The sequence below is a fragment of the Macaca fascicularis genome, chromosome 3 (assembly GCF_037993035.2).
Source record: "Macaca fascicularis isolate 582-1 chromosome 3, T2T-MFA8v1.1".
In the NCBI taxonomy this organism is placed as follows: Eukaryota; Metazoa; Chordata; class Mammalia; order Primates; family Cercopithecidae; genus Macaca; species Macaca fascicularis.
This window is the reverse complement of record NC_088377.1, coordinates 179,198,485-179,219,332: the sequence shown is the minus strand read 5'-3', so window position 1 is coordinate 179,219,332 and position 20,848 is coordinate 179,198,485. Positions and strand designations below refer to the sequence as shown.

Here is a 20,848-nt window from a genome sequence, read left to right as displayed (position 1 = left end):
CAGGTGGAGGCTGCAGTAAGCTGAGATTGCGCTGCTGCACTCCAGCCTGGCAACAGAGTGAGACTGTCAAAAAGAAAAAAAAAAAAAAGAGAGAGAAAAGAGTTTTATGTTTTCTATTCTTCTTTGTTTAGTCTTACAGAGGTTTGTTTACCTTGATAGTCTTTAAAACACAAGCAGACTTTAGGGTTGTTGATGATCTCTTGTGTTGGATCTCCATGTCACAGATTTTTTTCCTTTGGGTCCTTTGTTCCAGGAATGAGGCTGGGGCTGATAGTGGTAGTGAGGAAGGAAAGGAGAGTAAGATTTGCTCTTGCTTCACCCCTCCTCCAACCCATGATTGCCTGTTATTTCCATCTGACAGCAAGTAGAATAAGGACTTGAGCAGTAAGGAGGAGGATACGCTTTGAGAGGGGTTGAATATTCCAGGGAAGAGTATAGTGTGAAAAGATGGAAAATCTCAAGACATAGCTGCAGTGCAAAGGAGAGCTATGGTCTTGGGGCAATAAATGGCAGTGGATGCATTAGGTCAGGGACTGTCTTATTTCCTCTCAAGTCACAGGCTACCAGAAAGGCAATATCTGAGGTTCTCACAAGACTAACATGTGCTAGGTTAAATAGAGAGTGGTTGTCACTAATAAATCAAAGTATTACTAATAGTAAATGATTCATTCTGGAAAGTCTTGGGGCTTTCTATTAGGGCTCTTAGGGCCTGTATCTTGTAAGATGCTAAGCCTAGACCAATCTGAGACATAAAATATATGTATTTCTAATAAGTTTTAAAAAATTACTTATACTCTAATTTGTTCCCAAAATAATTTAATGTGACTGTGCTGACAATAATGGAAATGTCTCTACCCTGAAAAGCTAATTACAGTAGTTCCTCCTGTGTCTGTGCAATCATCTTGGATTGATTGTGAAATGCCAGTAGGGGTGGCATTGACAGTTATTAACTCTACCTCTTTGTAATATTTGCTGTTATTTTGTTTTTGAGGCTGAGAAGATGGCTTAAAAGTGGTCTAGACTACTGTGTATGACTTCCAATACCAAGAGATTGGAAGGTATTCAAGCAATTTTCAGTCCAGTTAAACTCAGAGGAATGCCTTCTTATCAGGCAGGTTTTACATTTTATCTGTCGTTAGGCCTACTCAAGACTACAAAATAAAAAGAGTAAATTTACGTCAGGTAATAAGGCAAAAAGAATTTTAGTAACTTCTCACAGCATTCTCCTCTGCTTTCTTGCTCACCAGTCAGTTGGTGGGAAGAGTGTAATAGACTAGGAAGGGGCATGTGGGAACTTTTTGGGTGTTATACATTTTTTCCAAAACTTGGTCTCGATGGAGGTTAACATGTGTGTATAAAATATTTATTAAGCTGTATAATAAAATTTGTGTGCTCTATGTATATTATACAACAAAAATGTGTGATTTTTCTTTTATTTCCTAAAAGGATAAATAATACTAAATACATTTTTTTTTTACTAAGTCAGAAGAGGTTATATAAATGTGTTGCTCCTTAACAAGACTTTTAATATCATCTTGAAACTCCATTCTGTGGCTCCCATGATGAACTGAGTTCTTACTGTCTTTCATTTTGATCCTCAAAGCTGCTTTGCTTTCCAGAATGTTTTAAATTAAGTAATTGTTATTTTGCATTTTGTTGATCTTATACAAGTTAGAAATAGCTTGAGGAAGTTTAGATAAAAAGCAAACACCTATCTAAACATGAAAAGTAATCAACAATGTGCTGCATATTTAAGTATTAGGTAAATACAATTTAGAGGTTAATAAACTACCTGCTTTATCTCCTTCATATTGGTTTTGTTCTGCTTTCATTGGTTGTTTAATGAGAATATATAACACAAAGAAAAACCTTTGTATTAAACTAACATGCTTAACTTTAGATTTGAAACATGTAAGAGCAAAAAGTGGTAGTTAATAGGAATTTATGGTAAAGCTCGTCATAATTGTGAATATTCAGTTTATTTGTATTAATGGTTTATCCAGGTTTCCTACTATGGTGGTGGTTAATTTTACCAATTTTACTATGTTTATCACAGACTCCTTGGTTATGTACAATGGACTTGGGATTTCCAGCTTTCTTTTTCTTTTTTATTTTTGAGATGGAGTCTCGCTCTATTGCCCATGCTGGAGTGCAGTGGCGTGACCTCGGCTCACTGCAACCTCCGCCTCCCGGGTTTAAGTGATTCTCCAGCCTCAGCCTCCTAAGTAGCTGGGACTACAGGCACCCGCCACCATGCCCAGCTATTTTTTTTTGTATTTTTAGCAGAGACGGGGTCTCGCCATGTTGGCCAGGCTGCTCTCAAACTCCTGACCTCAGGTGATCCACCCGCCTCGGCCTCCCAAAGTGCTGGGATTACAGGTATGAGCCACCACGCCTGGCCTCCAGCTTTCTTAAATAATGAGAACTAACTCCTTGCTTCCCTTTGACTCTTTTATAGGCAGCCTTGCAAGTTGGGGGCCATGGAGAGAGGCTACACCAGTGTCGAGAAGTCATGCTTCTAACTTACAAATCCATCCCCATGCAAGTGGATGGGGAGCCCTGTAGGTTGGCCCCAGCTATGATTCGGATCTCCCTGAGGAATCAGGCCAACATGGTACAGAAGAGCAAGAGGAGAACATCCATGCCTTTACTTAATGAGTGAGTCTGCTCATGGCCTACCTTGCTTAACACGAAGACCTTGGAGAGGAGAGTGCAGAGCATGTGCATGGTCTGAGAACCTCACTGTGTTGGGAAGAGGAAAAAAGTCCGGGAGACTCAGCAGTTCCTTGGTTTCTCTCATGGGAACATACAGAGTTTTTTCCCCTTGTTTATTGTACAGTTCCACACCCTTCTTTTAGTAGTTATTACTGTACATGAGATAGATGATTCTTCTTCACTGACCACTTGAGAATATATTTATTGAGACTCTCAGAAAATCATTGAGAGGGATTCTAGGGTGGTAAACTGTGTTCAGGTAAATGTGTTTTTGTTTTGTTTCAGGGAAACACATAGTTAGCCTGCTCTTTACTTAGGTCGCTTGGAGAGTGTTGGTTTCTCCAGTCGCGGCTGGTTGGCAGAGCTGGTCAGTGGCTGGCCTCTATCCACATTGCATCTCTTTCTGCCTGCCAGCGAATTGTTCCCTTCCTGATGTTCCTATTTTGGGGTCCTGCATACTCTGGTGCTTCAACTCAGCATTGGCTTTCTGGGCAGCATCCTATTGTCCAGACGTAGCCTAACCCACTCTTTCTACCCTTAAACACGTGGTATCCCTCCTGGAGTTTTCCTTTCTTAGGCATTTTAATAAACTGACTTGAGGTAAGGTAATAATGACTAGATATTTAGAATGCATATTCATTTTATAGTGTGTCTCACTCCAACTAGTGATTAAGTGTCTGTGGGGTTGGAGAAGGGGATGGATAATGAACGGAAGTTTTGGCATCTTTTGAATATTTCCTATATATCATGCTGTATGCCTAAGGCCATTTCAGGGCTTAGCCTTGTGTCATTCTCTGTCACAGTGAGGGACTCTGAAAGGTGCTTCTCCCGTTTGTGGCCTGTCATGCATGGTTATCTATTTGCACTGAGTGGCTGGCTTCCTTGTGGTGCCTGTAAAGCAAGGGCATGCTTTGCCATGCATTTATGCAGAAGTCCCTAGAATAGCCAGCAACACAGGTGCCCTCACTCACTACCAGCACTTCCTGTTCTCTCTCTGTGGTGGCACATGTTGATGAGCAGGATTAGATAGTGCTCTCAGAGTATTCCAGCTTTTGGCATCTGGGTCTCAGTTTGAAGCTGGGATAAAAAATCTACTCTGTCCTCTCCTTCCTTCTCTCCCAGAATCCAGACTTCCCCCAGAATTTTTCCTAGATTATTTTCCAGAGGTGTTTTTTAGTTACATGTCTTTCTTTGTTTACATTTTGCGTTTAGTGAAACTCCTGACTCATTCCTCATGCTGCCTGCCCTCCCTGCCTTTACCTTCTGTTAGGTTAAATACACAATTGCTGAGGTTATATTTTAGAAAACGTGGAATGTCAGTAGTTGTATATGGTTCATCAAATTTACCCTAGAAATGTTAGAGTTACGTGGACCATGGGTTTGCCAGAAATCTATGAAATACTAAGTGAAAGAAAATCTCTGAAACTGTACTATAGTCTCTGTTGTTGGGTCACTTTTAGATAGTTTGTTAAGAAGATATGCAGAAGCTAAAAGTTTTTACTATGTATAGGCAGAGAGCTCACAGTCTTAGGCCTGCTTCTTCTGTATTTAATAACCTTATCAGACATGAAATGGTTTTCAGCTGGTTTGGTTTTAAACAGCTTTTACCTTTGTGTTGAGAATTCGTATTTGCTCAACAACCATATTGTTAAGAATTCATTTGGCTTTCTGCACCTGTAGAAGCACATAAAAAGAATTGTTTTCTTTTTGTACTCATGGCACACGTGATATATGATGGCACTTCTTGTAGCTCTTAGCTATGCAAGTGTTCAAGAAGCAGCCTCAACTTAAAAATACTGTTACTGGCTGGGTACGGTGACTCACACCTGTAATCCCAGCACTTTGGGAGGTCAGGTGGCTGGATCACTTGAGACCAGGAGTTCAAGACCAGCCTGGTCAACATGGCAAAACCCCTTCTCTGCTATAAATACAAAAATTAAACAGGTGTGGTGGCACATGCCAGTAATCCCAGCTACTCAGGAGGCAGAGACACCAGAATCTCTAGGACCACAAGGCAGAGGGTGCATGGAGCTGAGATTGCACCACTGCACTCCAGTCTGGGCAACTGAGCGAGACTCTGTCTGGAAAAACAAAACAAAACAAAACAAAAACCCCCAACAACAACAACAATAACAAACCCCAGAACTGTTATTTACTTTCTACTAGAGGCAGTGGTGCCTGCATCCAGGCCAGCCCATGCCCTCTGAAAGACTTACGAGAAATGGGAATAATAGTATAATTTTCATTTTATTAATGAATATTTATAAGACTTAAAAATAACAAAAATCTTTATTACTACTTGTGAAAAATTATTCAACACTGTATTTTCAGAAAATCAATACAGATAGCACATTTTCAAAAGAAAGCAAAAAACCCTAGTCACCTTGTAATATTTGCTTACTAAACCTTAATTTCTCTCATTCTAATCTTATTTACCTTCTGTGATTAAATATTTCTTTTGATTTTACCAGAAAACCTTGTTTTGAAATCTAAGGTCTTCCACTGGATTTCCAAGTGGAGTTTCAAGTTCAAGGTCAGCCTTTCCTTTAAGACTTTTCTATAAGTTTTCTTCCACCTTCTGAGTCCTTCAAGCCTTTCTCTGCTTTGGCCATCAATTGTGTGAAGTGTACCATTTCAAACAATGAAGAAAGAGAAATTCGAAAGACATTTTCTTTATTTCCTGCCTTCCTTTCTTCACCTGTCTTTTTTCTTTACTCAAGGAGAACCAGTCAAAAATATCTTTAGAATTTTTAGCTTAAAAACCTCTGTGTGTGTGTGTATGTTTGCGTGTGTGTATGTGTGTTTGCATGTGTGTATGTGTGTGTTTGCATGTGTGTATGTATGTGTGTGTTTGCGTGTGTGTATGTGTGTTTGCATGTGTGTGTTTGTGTGTATGTTTGCGTGTGTGTATGTGTGTGTTTGCGCGCGTGTGTGTGTATGTGTGTGTTTGCGTATGTGTATGTGTGTGTGTTCCCAGTAAGAAGAAGGTGGCTGTTTAATTCATCTTTAAAAATTAGGCTCCTTTTACACAGCATGTTAATTGGATATTTGAGACGGAAGTGCTGTGGCTCCCTTAACAGCAGTTCCCTTTCCACTTAGATGCCAGTTATCCTTGTGGTTCTGCCCTTTCTCTGGGAGACTATATCTCTGATCTGTGTCTTCAGCCCAGAATTTTCTTCTAAAAATTGAAGACTGATACCCAAATATCTCAGTTGACATTTTTACCTTAATGTCTCATAGTAACCTCACACTACATGCTAGAAACTGGACTCATTAACTTTATTTCCTTGGCTTTTCTTCCCCACTATCCAGTGAGCCTATTCCATTCACAGTTGTACACAGGAAACTACCATCCACTCATTTGTCCTGTTCCTGGCCTCTGAGGTTCTCTCAGTCACTTCTACTTCTGTACACCTGCTAGTCCATTTCTGCATTGCTGTAAAGAAATACCCGAGACTGGATAATTTATTTATATTTATTTGTTTATTTATTGAGACAGAGTCTGACTCTCTTGCCCAGGCTGGAGTGCCATGGTGCCCTCTCGACTTACTGCAACCTCCGCCTCCCAGGTTCAAGTGATTCTCCTGCCTCAGCTTCACAAGGATCTGGGACTACAGGTGTGCGCCACCATGCCCAGATGTATTTTTGATAGAGACAGGGTTTCTCCACGTTGCTCAGGCTGGTCTTGAAGTCCTGGGCTCAAGTGATCTGCCCGCCTCCGCCTCCCAAAGTGCTGGGATTACAGGCGTGAGTCACTGTGCCCAGCCAAGGCTGGGTAATTTGTAAAGAAAAGAGTTTTATTTGGCTCACAGTTCTGTAGACTGTACAAGTATGGGACCAGCATCTGCTTGGCTTCTGGTGAGGCTTCAGGAAGTTTACAGTCAGGGTTAAAGGTGAATGGGGAGCTGGCATATCACATGGTGAGAGAGAGAGCAAGAGAGGGGGGAGGCACCATACTCATTTAAACAACTGATTGTCACATGAACTCAGAGTGAGAACTCACTCACTACCCCAAGGAGGGCACCAAGTGTTTATGAGAGATCTGTCCCCATGACCCAAACACCTCTGACCAGGCCCCACATACAACATCGGGGATTCCATTTCAATATGAGATTTGGATGGGACACATGTCCAAACCATATCAACATCCATCAGGGTAGCTACCACATTCTTTGAACTCTATCTCCTATTTATTTCCCAAGTCTTTCACTCTCATCCCCTCTATCCTCTCTACTGCTAAAGCAGCCAGAGTTCAAAGGTCATGCGAGCTACCTCTCAGCAGCATTACTAAAGTATGCTTCTGACTGTTTTCTTGTTCCCACCCTTGCTGCCTTCACATAATCTGTCTCTTCTGATATACCAGTTAGATTGATCTAAGAATCCCAAGCCTGTGTTCCTTAGCTTTGCAGACCTTTTCGATCACTCCCTTCTTCATTCTCTTTGCTCTTTGTTCCAGGGAAGATTGCTGTTCCTGGAACAGTAGCCTGTCTCCTACATCGTCCTGGTTTTGCTTTCAGGTCCTCTTCTTGCAGTGCCCTCTGCACCTCTTTATCTTCTGCTAACTCCTCGCTCACAGCTTAGGACCCCATTGAATTACTACTTTTCCTAATAAGCCTTTTCTGTCTACTTCTAGCTGTTAGATGTACCTTTACGTGCTTCAGTGGTGCTCTTGGTTATTTTCATGACACTACTTACTAAAAACAGTGTAATCATGGATTTACTCCTCCCTTCTCTGCTCTGTGGGGAGGCCCTAGGATTTTCCTTTTAGGATCCCCAGTGTCGGTCATAGGTCCTGAGACACAGTCACATCTTGCATCAGCGACTCACACTTGAATCTATTCTGTGACGCTGTCTCTGCTGTGTTTCTCAGAAATTGCTTTCTAAGATAAGTCTAAAATTTTGTGAATATAAAACTAATCTCAAATATGTTCTGATCACATTGTCTTATAAATGAAAGATACATATTTAATGATTTCAAGCTATGGCCCACACGGATAGAAGGAATTTCCATGAGAAATAGTTAACTAATAGGGCCTCATGATGCCACTAGATCTTCATTTATGAAAAAGGAAAAATTAATGTTTCCTAAAAAATATTTCTTGGCTTATAACCCCATTTGCCATTACTATACACAAACTAAAAAGCTAGGTCCCACTGTGTCCAGAAGCTCCTCATTTATTTGGGAGCATATGTCATTTTATCATAGCATAGGAATCTACACAGAGTATGAACTCCAGTAAATACCTTCCCTACAAAAAGGAATAAGCAGATGTATCTAGGTTCATATTCGTATGCCAGTAACATGATAAGCTGGATTATGTTCTTTATTTGCAAGATGCCATTGAAGGAGAATAGAAACAAAATTACCCAGGTGTTTCAGGAGATCTTCAATGAACTATTAATAAATGGATAATATTATCCTTAGTTCACTAGTAATTAAGGCTTCATTGTTAAAGATGGTCATTTTAACCAATGGCCAGATTTCTAGTCAGCAAACTTTGAATTGAGCAATCGAATTCCATCATCCTAGGCTGCTGAGACGTATTATATTGGTTGGAAATGATAGTACTTGGAGGATAACACAGACAGAGAGAGGCTTGGACTGGAGTTAACTCATGGGTGACTTTGTATGAAAAGTTATGTATCCTGCAGAACAGAGAGATCCAGGGAACTAGGTCTAATGTAGTTCCAATGAAACTCTTTAAATAAGAGAGTGGAGAGAATAATTATGTAAAGTCAACAAAACATTTTGGGTTTAGTTTCTTAAATTCTACATTTTATCTTTTCTAGCAGCTGCTGTAGACTCCATTATAAAAGAAAGGAGAAAAGGGAGAAATCTGTGGTTTGATTTTTCTCCCCAGAATGTGGGTAGAATGACAGCAATACAGTGATAAAATGAGACTTTCTTGGTATTACCTTTGGAGTTTTTTAAAAGCCTTTGTTGTTCAACTGAAGGAAGTTGAAGTTTTGGTTCAGACACTTTTTAAGATGATTGTCTTTTGATGAGTGTTCCTATAAAGCCTGGGGAAACCTGATGGCTGTGTGATGAAAGGGTTAAATTGACTTTGAATCTTTTCAAAGATGAGTTTACCATGCCAGCCTACCACTCAATATGTAAGTGCGTGCCTTCTCTCCTTGGGTGTCCTGATGGGCCTGAGCAAGGGAGGCCATGATCATCTCCCCGCACCCCCCGACCTGCTGTCCTGCATCGACCCCAGCCTGGCCCCGCTCCAGTCTGTGACTTGCCTAGAACCAGCGCCTTCCGTGTGTCCTGTTGGCTTTGTTGCTATCACCTGCTTTTTTTGGATTATTTCCGTGGCTGGCTTGGTTTTCCTTTTCCTTTCCTTCGCTGTTTGGTGATGCGCTCATTTAATTTCTGTTTAAATTTTGTGTGTCTCTCTTTCTCTCCCCTGGCTTGTTCCTTGTCTGTCCACGCTGTCGCTGACTCTGTCTTCGCTGCTCATTCCCTGCTGCCTCTAGTATTCACCAGGTGCAAACTGCGGACCTGCGGCGAGTGTCTGCTCCCCCCGGCTCCTTCACCATGTGAGTACAGTGCCGTTCTGTTTCTACATTTTCTCCCCAGCCTCGTCTCCTCAGGGTTGGACTACCTGTGTCCCTTGCCTTCACAGGTCTGTTCCTCAGATAAGGAAGCCACCTCACCAGAATTGCTTTCTGTTGCCCTCTTTGATTTGAAATGGAGCTGTGAAGTTTTTTATGTTCTATGTGCTTCCATCCTCTATCTAAGTTAACAGTTCAATTTTTGGATGAGATACTTTAGGGCTCATGGTTGCCTGGGGTTGTGTAGAATTCCATACTAAGCATTGGCTTTTATGGAAAGTGCATAATACCATTAGACTATGTCATTACTTACAGCTCAGAGATAAGCTTGAGGAAGTGCCTGCAGCCCTCAATTTCTGGATGAAACCTTAAGATTATGCATGGAGTTTTGAGTGTGTGTATGTGCGTATTTCTATTTTGGAAGATCCATAGTTACAATAAAAGTTCAATGACCCCAAACTGTCACTGAGTTAGCAAAATGCATTTTTATGTATATTTAGGAGTTTCTGCTTAATGTAGTCCAGGGTATTATTTTTTCTAATGAAAACAAAAAATATGTTTTTTAGCATTTCAGCTCAGAATTATTTTGTGCTCTGGACTCTGCTTTGTCCTTGGTTTTCTCCATATCACATATGCTTGTCTAGCATTCATTATGTTTCAGGGACTGTTACAGATACTTTACATATTAATTAATTTACTCTCCCAACAACCCTTGGCCATATGTGGTATAATTATCTCCCTTCTATGCATGAGGAATCTGATAGAGAGCTTAAGTAACTTGCCCAAGGTCACACAGTTAATAAATCATAGAGTGGGATTCAAACTCAGGAAGTCTGGCTTCAAAGTTCATGTTCTTAACAATTTGCAGTCTGCTGCCTTTCATCTGTCAGGATCCTCTGTATTTCTCAAGGCCCATTTGAATGATTACCTTTCCAAATAATTCTTCTTTGATTCTTGCTGTCAGAGTTAACTACATCCTCACTGGAGTTTATCATTCATGTATCTGTTACAGTTCTCAAGGTTTAATTTAGTGTTAATTACTTTAACTCTGTGTCTGTGTATTTCACACAGTAGACTTAGGCTATTTGAGATGATTGGCAATATCTTAATATGAATTTTGTGTTCCCAGCCCTGTTCAGAGACTTTAACATGAAGTATTCTGAAGCCAAACAATGATTGGTTGGTTTTCTTGGTGGAATGAATGAATAAAAGAATACATGTCTAAATAGAATTGTACAGTATATAACATCTGGTGGTATATATGACAAAGCAATTCCTAAAGTTCAGTTATATAATCCTATTTTCAACCCTTGTCTTATGCATACTAATTTATTTATTCATTAAAATATGTATTCAAAAACCTTTATTTTACACTTGCTCTGTGTCAGACACTAGTTTATGCTTTGTGTCTAGTGGTAAGCACAACATAGCACTACCTTCCTGGAGCTTACACTTGAGCAAAGAATCAATAAGAAAATGACATTTGATTGCCAATTTGAATGTTGTGGCTGGAGTAAAATTGTGTGTTCTATAAAGGCCAGTTCAGTAAATTGGAGTTTAAGGAGTGGCTGCACGTGATCATTATTTTTAGTGACTACATTGATCGTGACCAAAGAATTGAGAATGTTAACAGCAGAAACGCATATGATAGTCACCCTGTTTCTATCATGGGTTAAATTTTGGTTGTATTTACACTTTAGTCATATATCTTAAATTGGACTGGTTTATCTCTTTTTCCACAAGTGTGTGTGCTACGTACAGTGAAGTAAATGGTCATACTTGTTTCTCTAGGGTGCAGCAGGCACTAAGTTGTGGTTACTTTAAAACTTGAATGTTAATTTGAAAATATTTTATATCTACATATGATATATATTAAATATTACATGTCATAGATTTCCTACCCATAGGTAAAACATTTATATCATAAACATTAAATCAGGATACTATTTTAAAAATCAGATAATAAAACGTTATGGAATACAGCAAGGAATGTAGAGAAAAGTTTAAGTGCAATATATGCATTTTGCCTTTTTATGTTATAGCAGTGAGGATAACCTTGATTTACTCACACACCAGTGTTTGCTAATTTCAACAATGTTGAGAAAACCATGGTAACATTGCTTTGGTCCTGTAGAAGTTAAGAGCCCCAATATCATGAAGTGAGTTTTTATATATTTTTGCGGGGGAAGGGAAGGGGATTGCAATCTCATCGGCCATTCTCTGCTCAGAACAACTCTTTTTTACAGATGATCTTTTCTTTGGGTGAACCCTCTCTTTATGCTGCTCTTGAAGCAATTGTTCCTTCCTTGAGAAACTTGAAGTAATCTTTTTTTCTCTCTAGCTTTCAGAAGACTTTTTCTCCAGGGATGGAGTGCATGGTGGTAACAATGCAATGCATAAATTATTAGGAATTGCAACATACTACTAATGCCTGTGTATATGCAAAATTTCCAGTTTATTCAAAGAAAAATCATGAAATTTTATGTTTTGATCATATATGACAACATATGAATTGATGAATTTTAATCAATGGAATTTAGTGGTCTCATCCAATAGGACAAAACAAAGCAAATAGAATATTTCTCCCCAAATCTTGTACAGTGCAACTTAATGAATTAATACATTCTTTATAATTGATTGGCTTCATGATGAAGTAAAGTCCTCATTGGAAGACACATGTACACACTACATTTCATAAATCATGACTAGTCATGCTAAATGCTGTAACTGCCAACTCCTATTCAGCTAATGCCAAAAAAGTGTGAAACTGCAGAATGTGTCTTTCTAGAACTTTCTTAGCCTTTAGTAGCTACCTCTCATTAGGTTCTATTTCCCTCCTGCTCTTCCCTCAACAAAATGAAATAATGTGTTCTATTTACACCTAATTTATTCATTGCTTTCATCTTCCAACAAACATTATTGAATGTTTACTTCGGTTACTAGATACTCTGTGGGATATTGGAGAAGCAGAGATGAGGACACTAAGGTTTCTGCCCAGGAGAAACGAACACACTAGGAACAAACCCAGTTGTGTCGCCTATGACAGAATTATGAAGCAATGCGACAAGCATTCAAGTAGAGGTTCTGGTTGTTCTTCCATATGAATGACTTTGTATTGAGTGTTTATTGTATTTGCTTTTATTTTTAATATTTAAAGTTAACATACTGTAAACCTGACTTTTCTTGTGTACAGTTCCATAAGGTTTAAGACATATAAAGATTCATATAACCACCACCGTAGTCAGGATATAGATCAGTCTGTCACCCCAAAAGAGCTGCCTCATGATGTATCCCATTGTAGCCAAACCCTCCCATCTCCCAACCTCTAGCAACCACTAATCATTATAGTTTTGTGTTTTCAGGAATGCCATATAAATGGAAGTATACAATGTGTGGTGCATTGTAGTTGGCTTCTTTGACTGAACACTACACCTTTGAGATTTATCCAAGTTGTTGCATATATCAATTATTTGTTCCTTTTTATTGCCCAGCTGTATTTCATTGTATGGATGTTTTAGCTTGTTTACCCACTCCCCCATTGAAGGATATCTTGGTTATTCTTCCAGTTTGGGGCAATTATCAGTAGAGTTCCTATAAACATTGATGAACAGGTTTTATGTAAACATAAGCTTCATGTCTCTAGGTTAAACATGTAGGAATGGGATTGCTGGGTCATATGGTTAAGTGTATGTTCACCTTCGTAAGAAACTGACAAACCGTTTTCCAGAGTGGTCGCACCATTTTGCATTTCTACCAGCAATGTATGACCATTCCAGTTGCTCCACATCCCTGTCAGCACTTGTACTGTTAGCATTTGGGATGCATGTGTCCAAGTCTTTTGATCATTTTTTAATTGGGCTGTTTGTTTTCTTCCTGTGAGTTTTGAGAGTTCATCATGTATTCTGTCCCCAAGACCTTTGTGTGCTTTGCAGGCATTTTCTCCCAATATATATCCTGTCTTTTCATTCTCTTGATGATATCTTTTGTAGAGTAAAACCTTTTGACAGAATCCAGATGATCATTTTTTTTTCTTTATAGAGTTGTGTTATTGGTATTATGTTAAAGTACTCTTTGTCTAATTCCAGGTGAATATTTTCTCCTTTGCTTTCTCCCAAAAGTTTTATAGGTTTTCGGTTTTGCATTTACTTATGTGATCTGTTTTGAGTTTTTTTCTACAAGATGTGCTGTTTAGCTTGAGGTTAATGTTTTCGCATACGGATGTTCAATCCTTTCAGCACCATTTGTGAAAAGATTCTCTTTTTCTATTGAATTGCCTTTACAACTCTTATCAAAAAATCAATTGGATGTACAAAAAGTCATCCCTTAGTATCCATAGGGGATTTTTTCCAGAGTCCCATTTCTTAGATTCTTAGGTGCTCAAGTCCCTCATATAAAACAGGTATTTGCATATAACCTATGTACATACTTTCATGTATTTTAAATCATCTCTAGATTACTTATAACATCCAATACAGTACAAATGCTATGTAAATAGTTGTTATACTGTATTGTTTGGGGAATTGTGATGAGATAAATAGTCTGTACATGTTCAGTATAGACAAAACCATCTTTTTTTCTGACTATTTTCAATCTGTTGTTGGTTGAATCTGCAGATGTAGAACCCACAGAAATGGAGAACTGATTGTGCACACACACGTACACACACACACAGACACACAGATCCAATGTAAACTCTATTCTGTGCCATTGACCTATGGTTTATGCCTTTGCCAGTGCCATATTATTTCTATTATTGTGCCTTTATAATAACTCTTAAAATCTGGTTTCATTATTCCTCCAAATTTATTCTTCATTGTCAACACTGTCATGGCTATTTGAGTTCCTTTGTCTTCCCATAAACATTTTTAGAATCAGCTTGCCCATGTCTCCAAAAATTCTACTAGAAATTGGATGACTGGAATTATATTGAGTGTATAGATCAACTTGGGGAATGTTGACATCTTTACTGTGTTGAGACTCTCAGTTCATAAATTCTTTATGTCTCTTAATTTATTTGATTTGTCCATCATTGCTTGGTAGTTTTCTGCATAAAGATTTTGTACATATCTTGTTAGATTTGTGCCTACGTAGTTCATGTTTTTGGAGCTATTGTAAATGGTATTTTTTGGTGTGTTTTTAAAATGTTTGTTTCCAATTGCTCATTGCTAGTATATAGAAATACTATGGATTTTCTTTTTTTCTTTTGAGACAGGGTCTCACTCTGTCACCCAGGCTGGAGTGAAGTGGTGCGATTTCAACTCACTGCAACCTCTGCCTCCTGGGTTCAAGTGGTCTTCCCATCTCAGCCTCCTGAGTAGCTGGGGACTGCAGGCACAGGGTAACATGCCTAGCTAACTTTTGAAGTAGTGTGGATTTTTATATGTTGACCTTATATCCTATTGGCCTTACTAAATTCATTTTTTAGTTCTAGGAGTTTGGTAGCATCCTCAGGATTTTCTCTGTAGTTCAGCATGTCTGTGAATAAGGATAGTTTTATGCCTTTCTTTCTAATCCGTATGCCTTTTCTTTCTTTTGCATTGTTGTCCTGGCTAGGCTTTAGAGTACAATGTTGAATAAGGGTGATGAGAGTTTCCCTCCTTGCTTTGCTTCTGATATTAGGGAGAAATCATTCTGTCTTTCACCATTAGATTGATTATTAGTTGTAGAATTTTTGTGGAAGTGTTTTATCAGTATATCTGGAAAAGATTAGGGCATTATTTGTTCTTTATATGTTTGTTAGAATTTACCAATGAAACTCTGTGGGCCTCAAGATTTTTTCTCTTTTTAAGCAATAAATTCAATCCCTTTAGGAGTTGTAGGACTACTCAGGTTATCTATTTCACCATGAATGAGTTTTAGTTGTCTTATAGTGGCTCGAGGTGTTTGAGGAATTGGTCCATTTCATCTAAATTGTTGATTAATGTATGTAGAGTTGTTGTATTTCCTTCTCTCTTTCATGTCTGTGAGGTTTGCAGTACAAGTTTTCTTTTATTCCTGATATTAGTAACCTGTATCTTTTTTCTTCTTTGTCCATCTTGGTAGAGATCTATTTTATTGACTTTTTTGAGGAATTGACTTTTGTTTTACTAACTTTCTTGATTGTTTTTCAATTTGCAATTTTATTGATTTCTGCCCTTTATTATTTCCTTCCTTTTGCTTGATTTGGGTTTATTTTGCTCTTTTTTCCCCATTTTTTTCTAAAGTGGAATCTTTTATTTATTTGCTTCAGTATGCAGTTGACTCAAGTTCAGGCCACAAGTTTTGACTAATCTTCTAAGGGTTGTGGTTACAATGTTAGTTTTATTTCCAAAGTCTTTGCATTGCTATTCTTATCTGTGTGGCTTATGAATGACTAAGTTGCCAGTATGGGATCTGGGGGGAGGTCTACCCTGTAGTTCAGTTCCTAAAGTCTATGACCTGGTGTTTAGGGCTAGATTCATGTATTTGCAGCCTAGAGATAAACCCCCAAGAGTTCGTGAACATCTTTATGGAGTTGTTTTCTGAGTTCCTTCCTCTCTGCTGTCATCCCTGTTTCCTTCTGGTTTCTTGGGGCTTCCTTTGTTTGGTCCTTGTGCCAGAAAGGCTAAGGCTTTAGTTACCTTACTTTGCTGCATACTGCCTACAACTGTGTTCATGTCCAGGGCTAAGCAATGATAACAGAAAGAAAAAGAAGCAATGATAGTTTATGCTACTCTCTTGGCATCATAGCCCCTGTGATTAGAGGGGAAGCCCCACTTTCCTCCTAAGTTTAGGTGCCCGAAGGCTTTGTCATTGCTGCTGCCAGAAATAGTGAAAAGGCCTGAGTAGTGGTGTAGTGGGAGAAAATGGAGGGGGGAAAAAAGAAAAGGAGATCCTCTTCCATTTCTTTCAGCATTCAGAGTCCCTTCTTTTCTTAGAGCTGGAGCACAAGCATTTTCCTAGAGCTCTTTCTCTCTGCTCCTGGTGTCCCCTTTTGGACTTTATGTTGCCTGGAGTCCAGGCTGGGACTTACTGGAGGGAGAGGGGTTTGGGAGTTTACTACCACTTTGATAGTATCTTAAATTCTGATGTTCTTCACCAGTCTACTGCTATCGTTTACTTTTCAAAGTTCTCAAATAGCTGCTTTATGAATCCTGTCCACAATGTATAGCTGCATTCAGTGGGGAAGAAATAATGCTGTGTGCTGACCCAATTCACCAGGATAGGATCTTCCCTGCTTTTTGAAGCAGAGAACTATCGGACTGCATTCCTTCTTGCCCACTGCAGTGACTCAGCTAGTGTCATAGCTAAACTCAGCAAAACAACTCTGCAGAGAGACCAGTGTATTTTGAACTACAACTAACATATGTTAAGTGTAATATACCATCTTGCACAGCAGTTACAATTTAAACATAAACAGGATATAACCCACTGCTAAATTGTGTGGGTCTGCTTATTACCTTGGGAAAAGCAAAGTTAGAAACAGATCCACAAAACAAGTATGAGTTGTCATATTTGACCACTGAATATGACTCAGCATTCCAAAATTGCTTGTGATAAACTTCTTGGTAAGGATGAAAGTAAATTGATTTTTGTTCAAGGAAGAAAGGGAGTTTCATTAAAAGAAAGGGAAATATTTTTGATATATTAAAATATTTTTATGGTTCTGTTTTGGGTTGAGTTTAAGAATTTTATTGTTATGAAACTACCAACACAGAGCAAAGTACCTTTGATCTTCACAACTGAAGAAAACATAAATTAGCCATAGTTGGCTAAATGTTTGCATGCCTCTGGCCAGAGAAGTAAACTAGAAGATCCTTTGAAAAGCTTTCTAAAATTCTATAATTCTATTCTACAACTAGTCACATCAAAACTTTTGGTCTAACATTTGCTTGAGTTTGTGTAATATATTATGAAAGATCTCTTTATTCTGTTTACTTTGTCGTGTCCCTTTAATTAGAAAATAAGTCTTGATTTGTGTTATTCAGAACCCTTTTTCCTTTCCTTTCCTCTCTTTATAAACTCTGCCACACCTTAACTCTTTAAGGAAGTGGAAATTTACATGCATGCCTTTGTATACTGTAAGGCTTACCTCTAAAGCAGCTGAGATGATCCATCAGATATGGTTTGCCTCAATGAATTAAGCTGCTGGTGGCTAATACACAACCTTCCTGAGAGTCTGAGAATGAATCGCACTCACGGGCCAGTGGAGCCTCCAGAAATGTGCTTCATGTCTGGGGCAGAAATCTGTCCAGATTCTGATTCATGGATTATAATTTTTGAGTCATAGCTCCTGAACCCAAAAACCAATTTTGAGGGTATCAAAGCAGCCTAAGTACTTCAACTTGTGTGATTAGGTTTGTCGGTCATGCCTTTGTTGTTATTATTGCATCCCTAGGTGATTATCTCTGAATTGTAGGATTATCGATAATTTTTTTTTGATTTCTGTATTTTCTGATGGATTTCCATGAATGGGAGTATTTCTAAAAAGGGATGAAAAAGCAAAACACTTCATATTTTTGAAAGAACAGTAGAGAATTGCTACATTCATAGAATTGAAAGGCATGCCATTTGCTGAATCTTAAGGTCAGATAGTGAAGTGTAAGAGTTAGCCTCAGGCTACCTGGAAAGCAAAGATATTTGCTCTCTAAACTTCTGAGCAAAGGAAGATGCTAAACTTTGCCCATCGTCACTTCTTCCTTCCTCTCTCTCCCTTGGCTCCTGAATTTCTTGGGTAATCTTACTAATAATTTCACTTCAGACTGTGCACAGTTTCTTGACTTTCAGTCATACCATCATGTCATCCCTTCTTTCTTCTTGTTATGCCACTCTTCTCTACTAGTTCCATAAAACAGACATCTGCAATGGATAATTCCAAAGAGGAAATTAATGGTTACTTGGACTTCAGCTCATGCCAGTTTCCACACTTTATCTCTCAGTTTCCATGAGAGCCCAGACTGCAACTTTAAAAATTTTTTTTTGAAATTTTTAAATGAATTTCTCCCATGAGTTCCCTCACTCTGCCTGGTCTTCCATTGCACTCTGAGGGGTCTAGTGACACAAAGAAAATGGGTAGCAGAAGCAGTCCATGGGTCTGTAGCCGGAGCGTCTTCCTCCTTATTCTGCAACCCCTCTTTCCTTATGGTAACATCCTTCTGATTTGAGTATCTGGGGGAACCCTGCATTTGTCTGTGTAACATAGGCCACGTATTAACCTTTTGCATTTCAGTTTTTCAGATATTAAAAAAACTGCAGTTGGTTCTTGGAATTCCTATCAGCTTTGAAGTTCTGTTATGGTAGAATTCAAAGCATGACCTTAGGGTCATAAGAAAATCTGTCCCCAGAAAACCTGTAACATGAAGTGGATGAGACTTGCTATGGGACAAGACGGGGTTGTCCTTTGTTCTGAGTACTGGGCAGGGAGGCCAGGCCCTGTTCTGCCTTCGTAAGCATAATTCATGTCTCACTTTTCTGTCAGCAAGAACCAAAGTGGATTTTTACATTTAGCTAGAGACGTAATATGTAGCTAAGCACCTTGCTCTGTGATCAAATTTAACACCCTACTAACTTCTAAGGTCACAATTGCTACTAGTCTCATTCCCTACATGAGAAGACAGAGAACAAGAAATGGTAGGAAACTTGCTTATGATTGCGTGCTGTAAATTGATAAAGTTGACATCATAGCCTTTAAGGCATTGACCTCTGCTGTCAGTATCACTTCTGGTCAATTTCTTGTGTGTGTGTGTGTGTATGTATGTATATTTATCTATATTATTTATATATTTTAATCCAATCATATTATATACACTTTTAAAGGAAACTTGGTATGAATAATAATAATTCAATTCTGAGTATTGCAAATGTGTGAATCTTTGGTGTCATAGGTTTATAGTTCAAGTGTTGTTATAAAATTTCAGAATGACAAATTCCAGTTAAAAATAGCACCGCTAAATAATTTGAAGTATTTTAGAATCGTAAGGAGTGGTGTTTGAACTGACAAACAGGCTTATCAGGAAACGTCATGCTGACATCCACAGTGGAGGAATTATTCCTGAGTTCTTATATTAGTAACAGTCAACCCAGAGCTTGGCAATCAGTCCACTTACGTAAAGGCGCAATACACTTAGGGCCCCCTCCACATTTAACATTCTATCTTGTTGCTTTCAAATTTATTTTTAGAGATGAATTATTCATGTCCTCATAGGTGTAGAAATAGTCTTACCACTCAGCACTTTTCATATGGTAAAAGGTTACTTCAGAAGTGCAGCGGATATTTACTGCAGGTTTTGTTGCTTGAGTGTGCAGGGAATAAGGGAGCTCTTGCAGAGAATTCAGACTTGGGGGTAAAGGCGAGAGTTTACAGGAAGGGTTGGGTATAGTACATGTGCCAGGTATGTTTGGCAGGGAAAAGGAGGGGGAAACATTTATGAAATTTTTAAAAAATAAAAATAAATTTCAAAAATAGAAATCTGACTTTAGAGATATAATTAGTCCAACAAATACAACACTTGTTTTTTAGATTTTTTCTATGTTTTTAATAGATAAGTGAAAATTAAGGTCTGAAGAGCCAGGGCAGGGATAGCAAACTGGCAGAGATTCTCAGGCCAGTTTGGAATTATTGAAAATTAAAAATTAGATTTCTCTCATTCTTCCATTATTTATCTTTTTATAAACACTGGTTGTAGGATTAGAACAAAACGAGTTAGTTCTTTTAGTGCAACTTTTTAGTAGATATCTGTATGAGTTTGCTAGGATTGCCATAACAAAGTACCACAGAGTGAGTGGCTAAAACAACAGAAATTTATTTCCTTACAATTCTGGAGGCTATAAGTCTGAATGAAGGTGTCAGCAGGGTTGGTTTCTTCTGAAGTCTGTCTCCTTGTCTCGTAGATGCTGTCTTCTCGTGTCTTCATATGATCTTCCCTCTTTATATGTCTGTCCAAATTCCCTCTTTGTGTAAAGGACACTAGTCATGTTGGATTAGGTTCCACTCTAACAACTTCATTTAAACTTAATTACTTCTTTAAAGACCCTGTTTCCAAATACAGTCACATTCTGAAGTGCTAGGGGTTAGAACTTCAACTTACCAATTTGGGGGACAGATAACTTAGTACATAACAGCATCATATTGGATAAATTTGATTGAATTTTAGTTACATTTCCTTTTGTGTCACCTTCTGAAGACTAAATTTGTGTATATTATTTGTATAAATATTTTACTTATTTAAAATATTTTTTATTAAAGGGTATAAGAAGAGCTGAAGAACATTACCCTGTTATTTATAACAGATTTTCCATATTAATTATATAGATACAATAAGGTTATTGACATCTCTGGACCCAAATTCACTTTCTGTAAAATAAGGTGGCTGAACACTATGTACTTTAAATTTTTGTCCAAATCTGAATTCCTAAAGCATGATTATAATTTAAAAAATATACAGAAATACATACAGACTATAAACGGGAAGGAAAAGGAATACTTTTGTTAGTCTTTGTGAGTAAAATATTTGTTTAAAAATGGACTCCCCACCCAGAAAACAAAACAAAGCAAAACAAAAGAACTAAATATTTTTAAATTGACCATTATAACTGCAATGTTATTAATGGATTTGCT

The 20,848-nt window shown here is 38.3% G+C and overlaps 1 protein-coding gene across 31 annotated transcripts in view; it reads left to right on the top strand.

Annotated features, from left to right (window-relative positions):
- The window catches only part of DGKI (diacylglycerol kinase iota), a 459,668-nt gene that overhangs the window by 293,326 nt on the left and 145,494 nt on the right, over window positions 1–20,848 (top strand). For 16 of the 31 annotated variants that reach the window (XM_015448096.4, XM_065542619.2, XM_065542618.2 and 13 more), the window contains one exon: window positions 2,459–2,658. In XM_015448096.4, the coding sequence (XP_015303582.2) occupies window positions 2,459–2,658 (200 nt within the window). Of the gene's footprint in view, window positions 1–2,458; window positions 2,659–9,195; window positions 9,259–20,848 lie in introns of all 31 variants that reach the window. The other 15 variants (XM_015448091.4, XM_065542616.2, XM_065542615.2 and 12 more) reach the window with 1 other exon arrangement.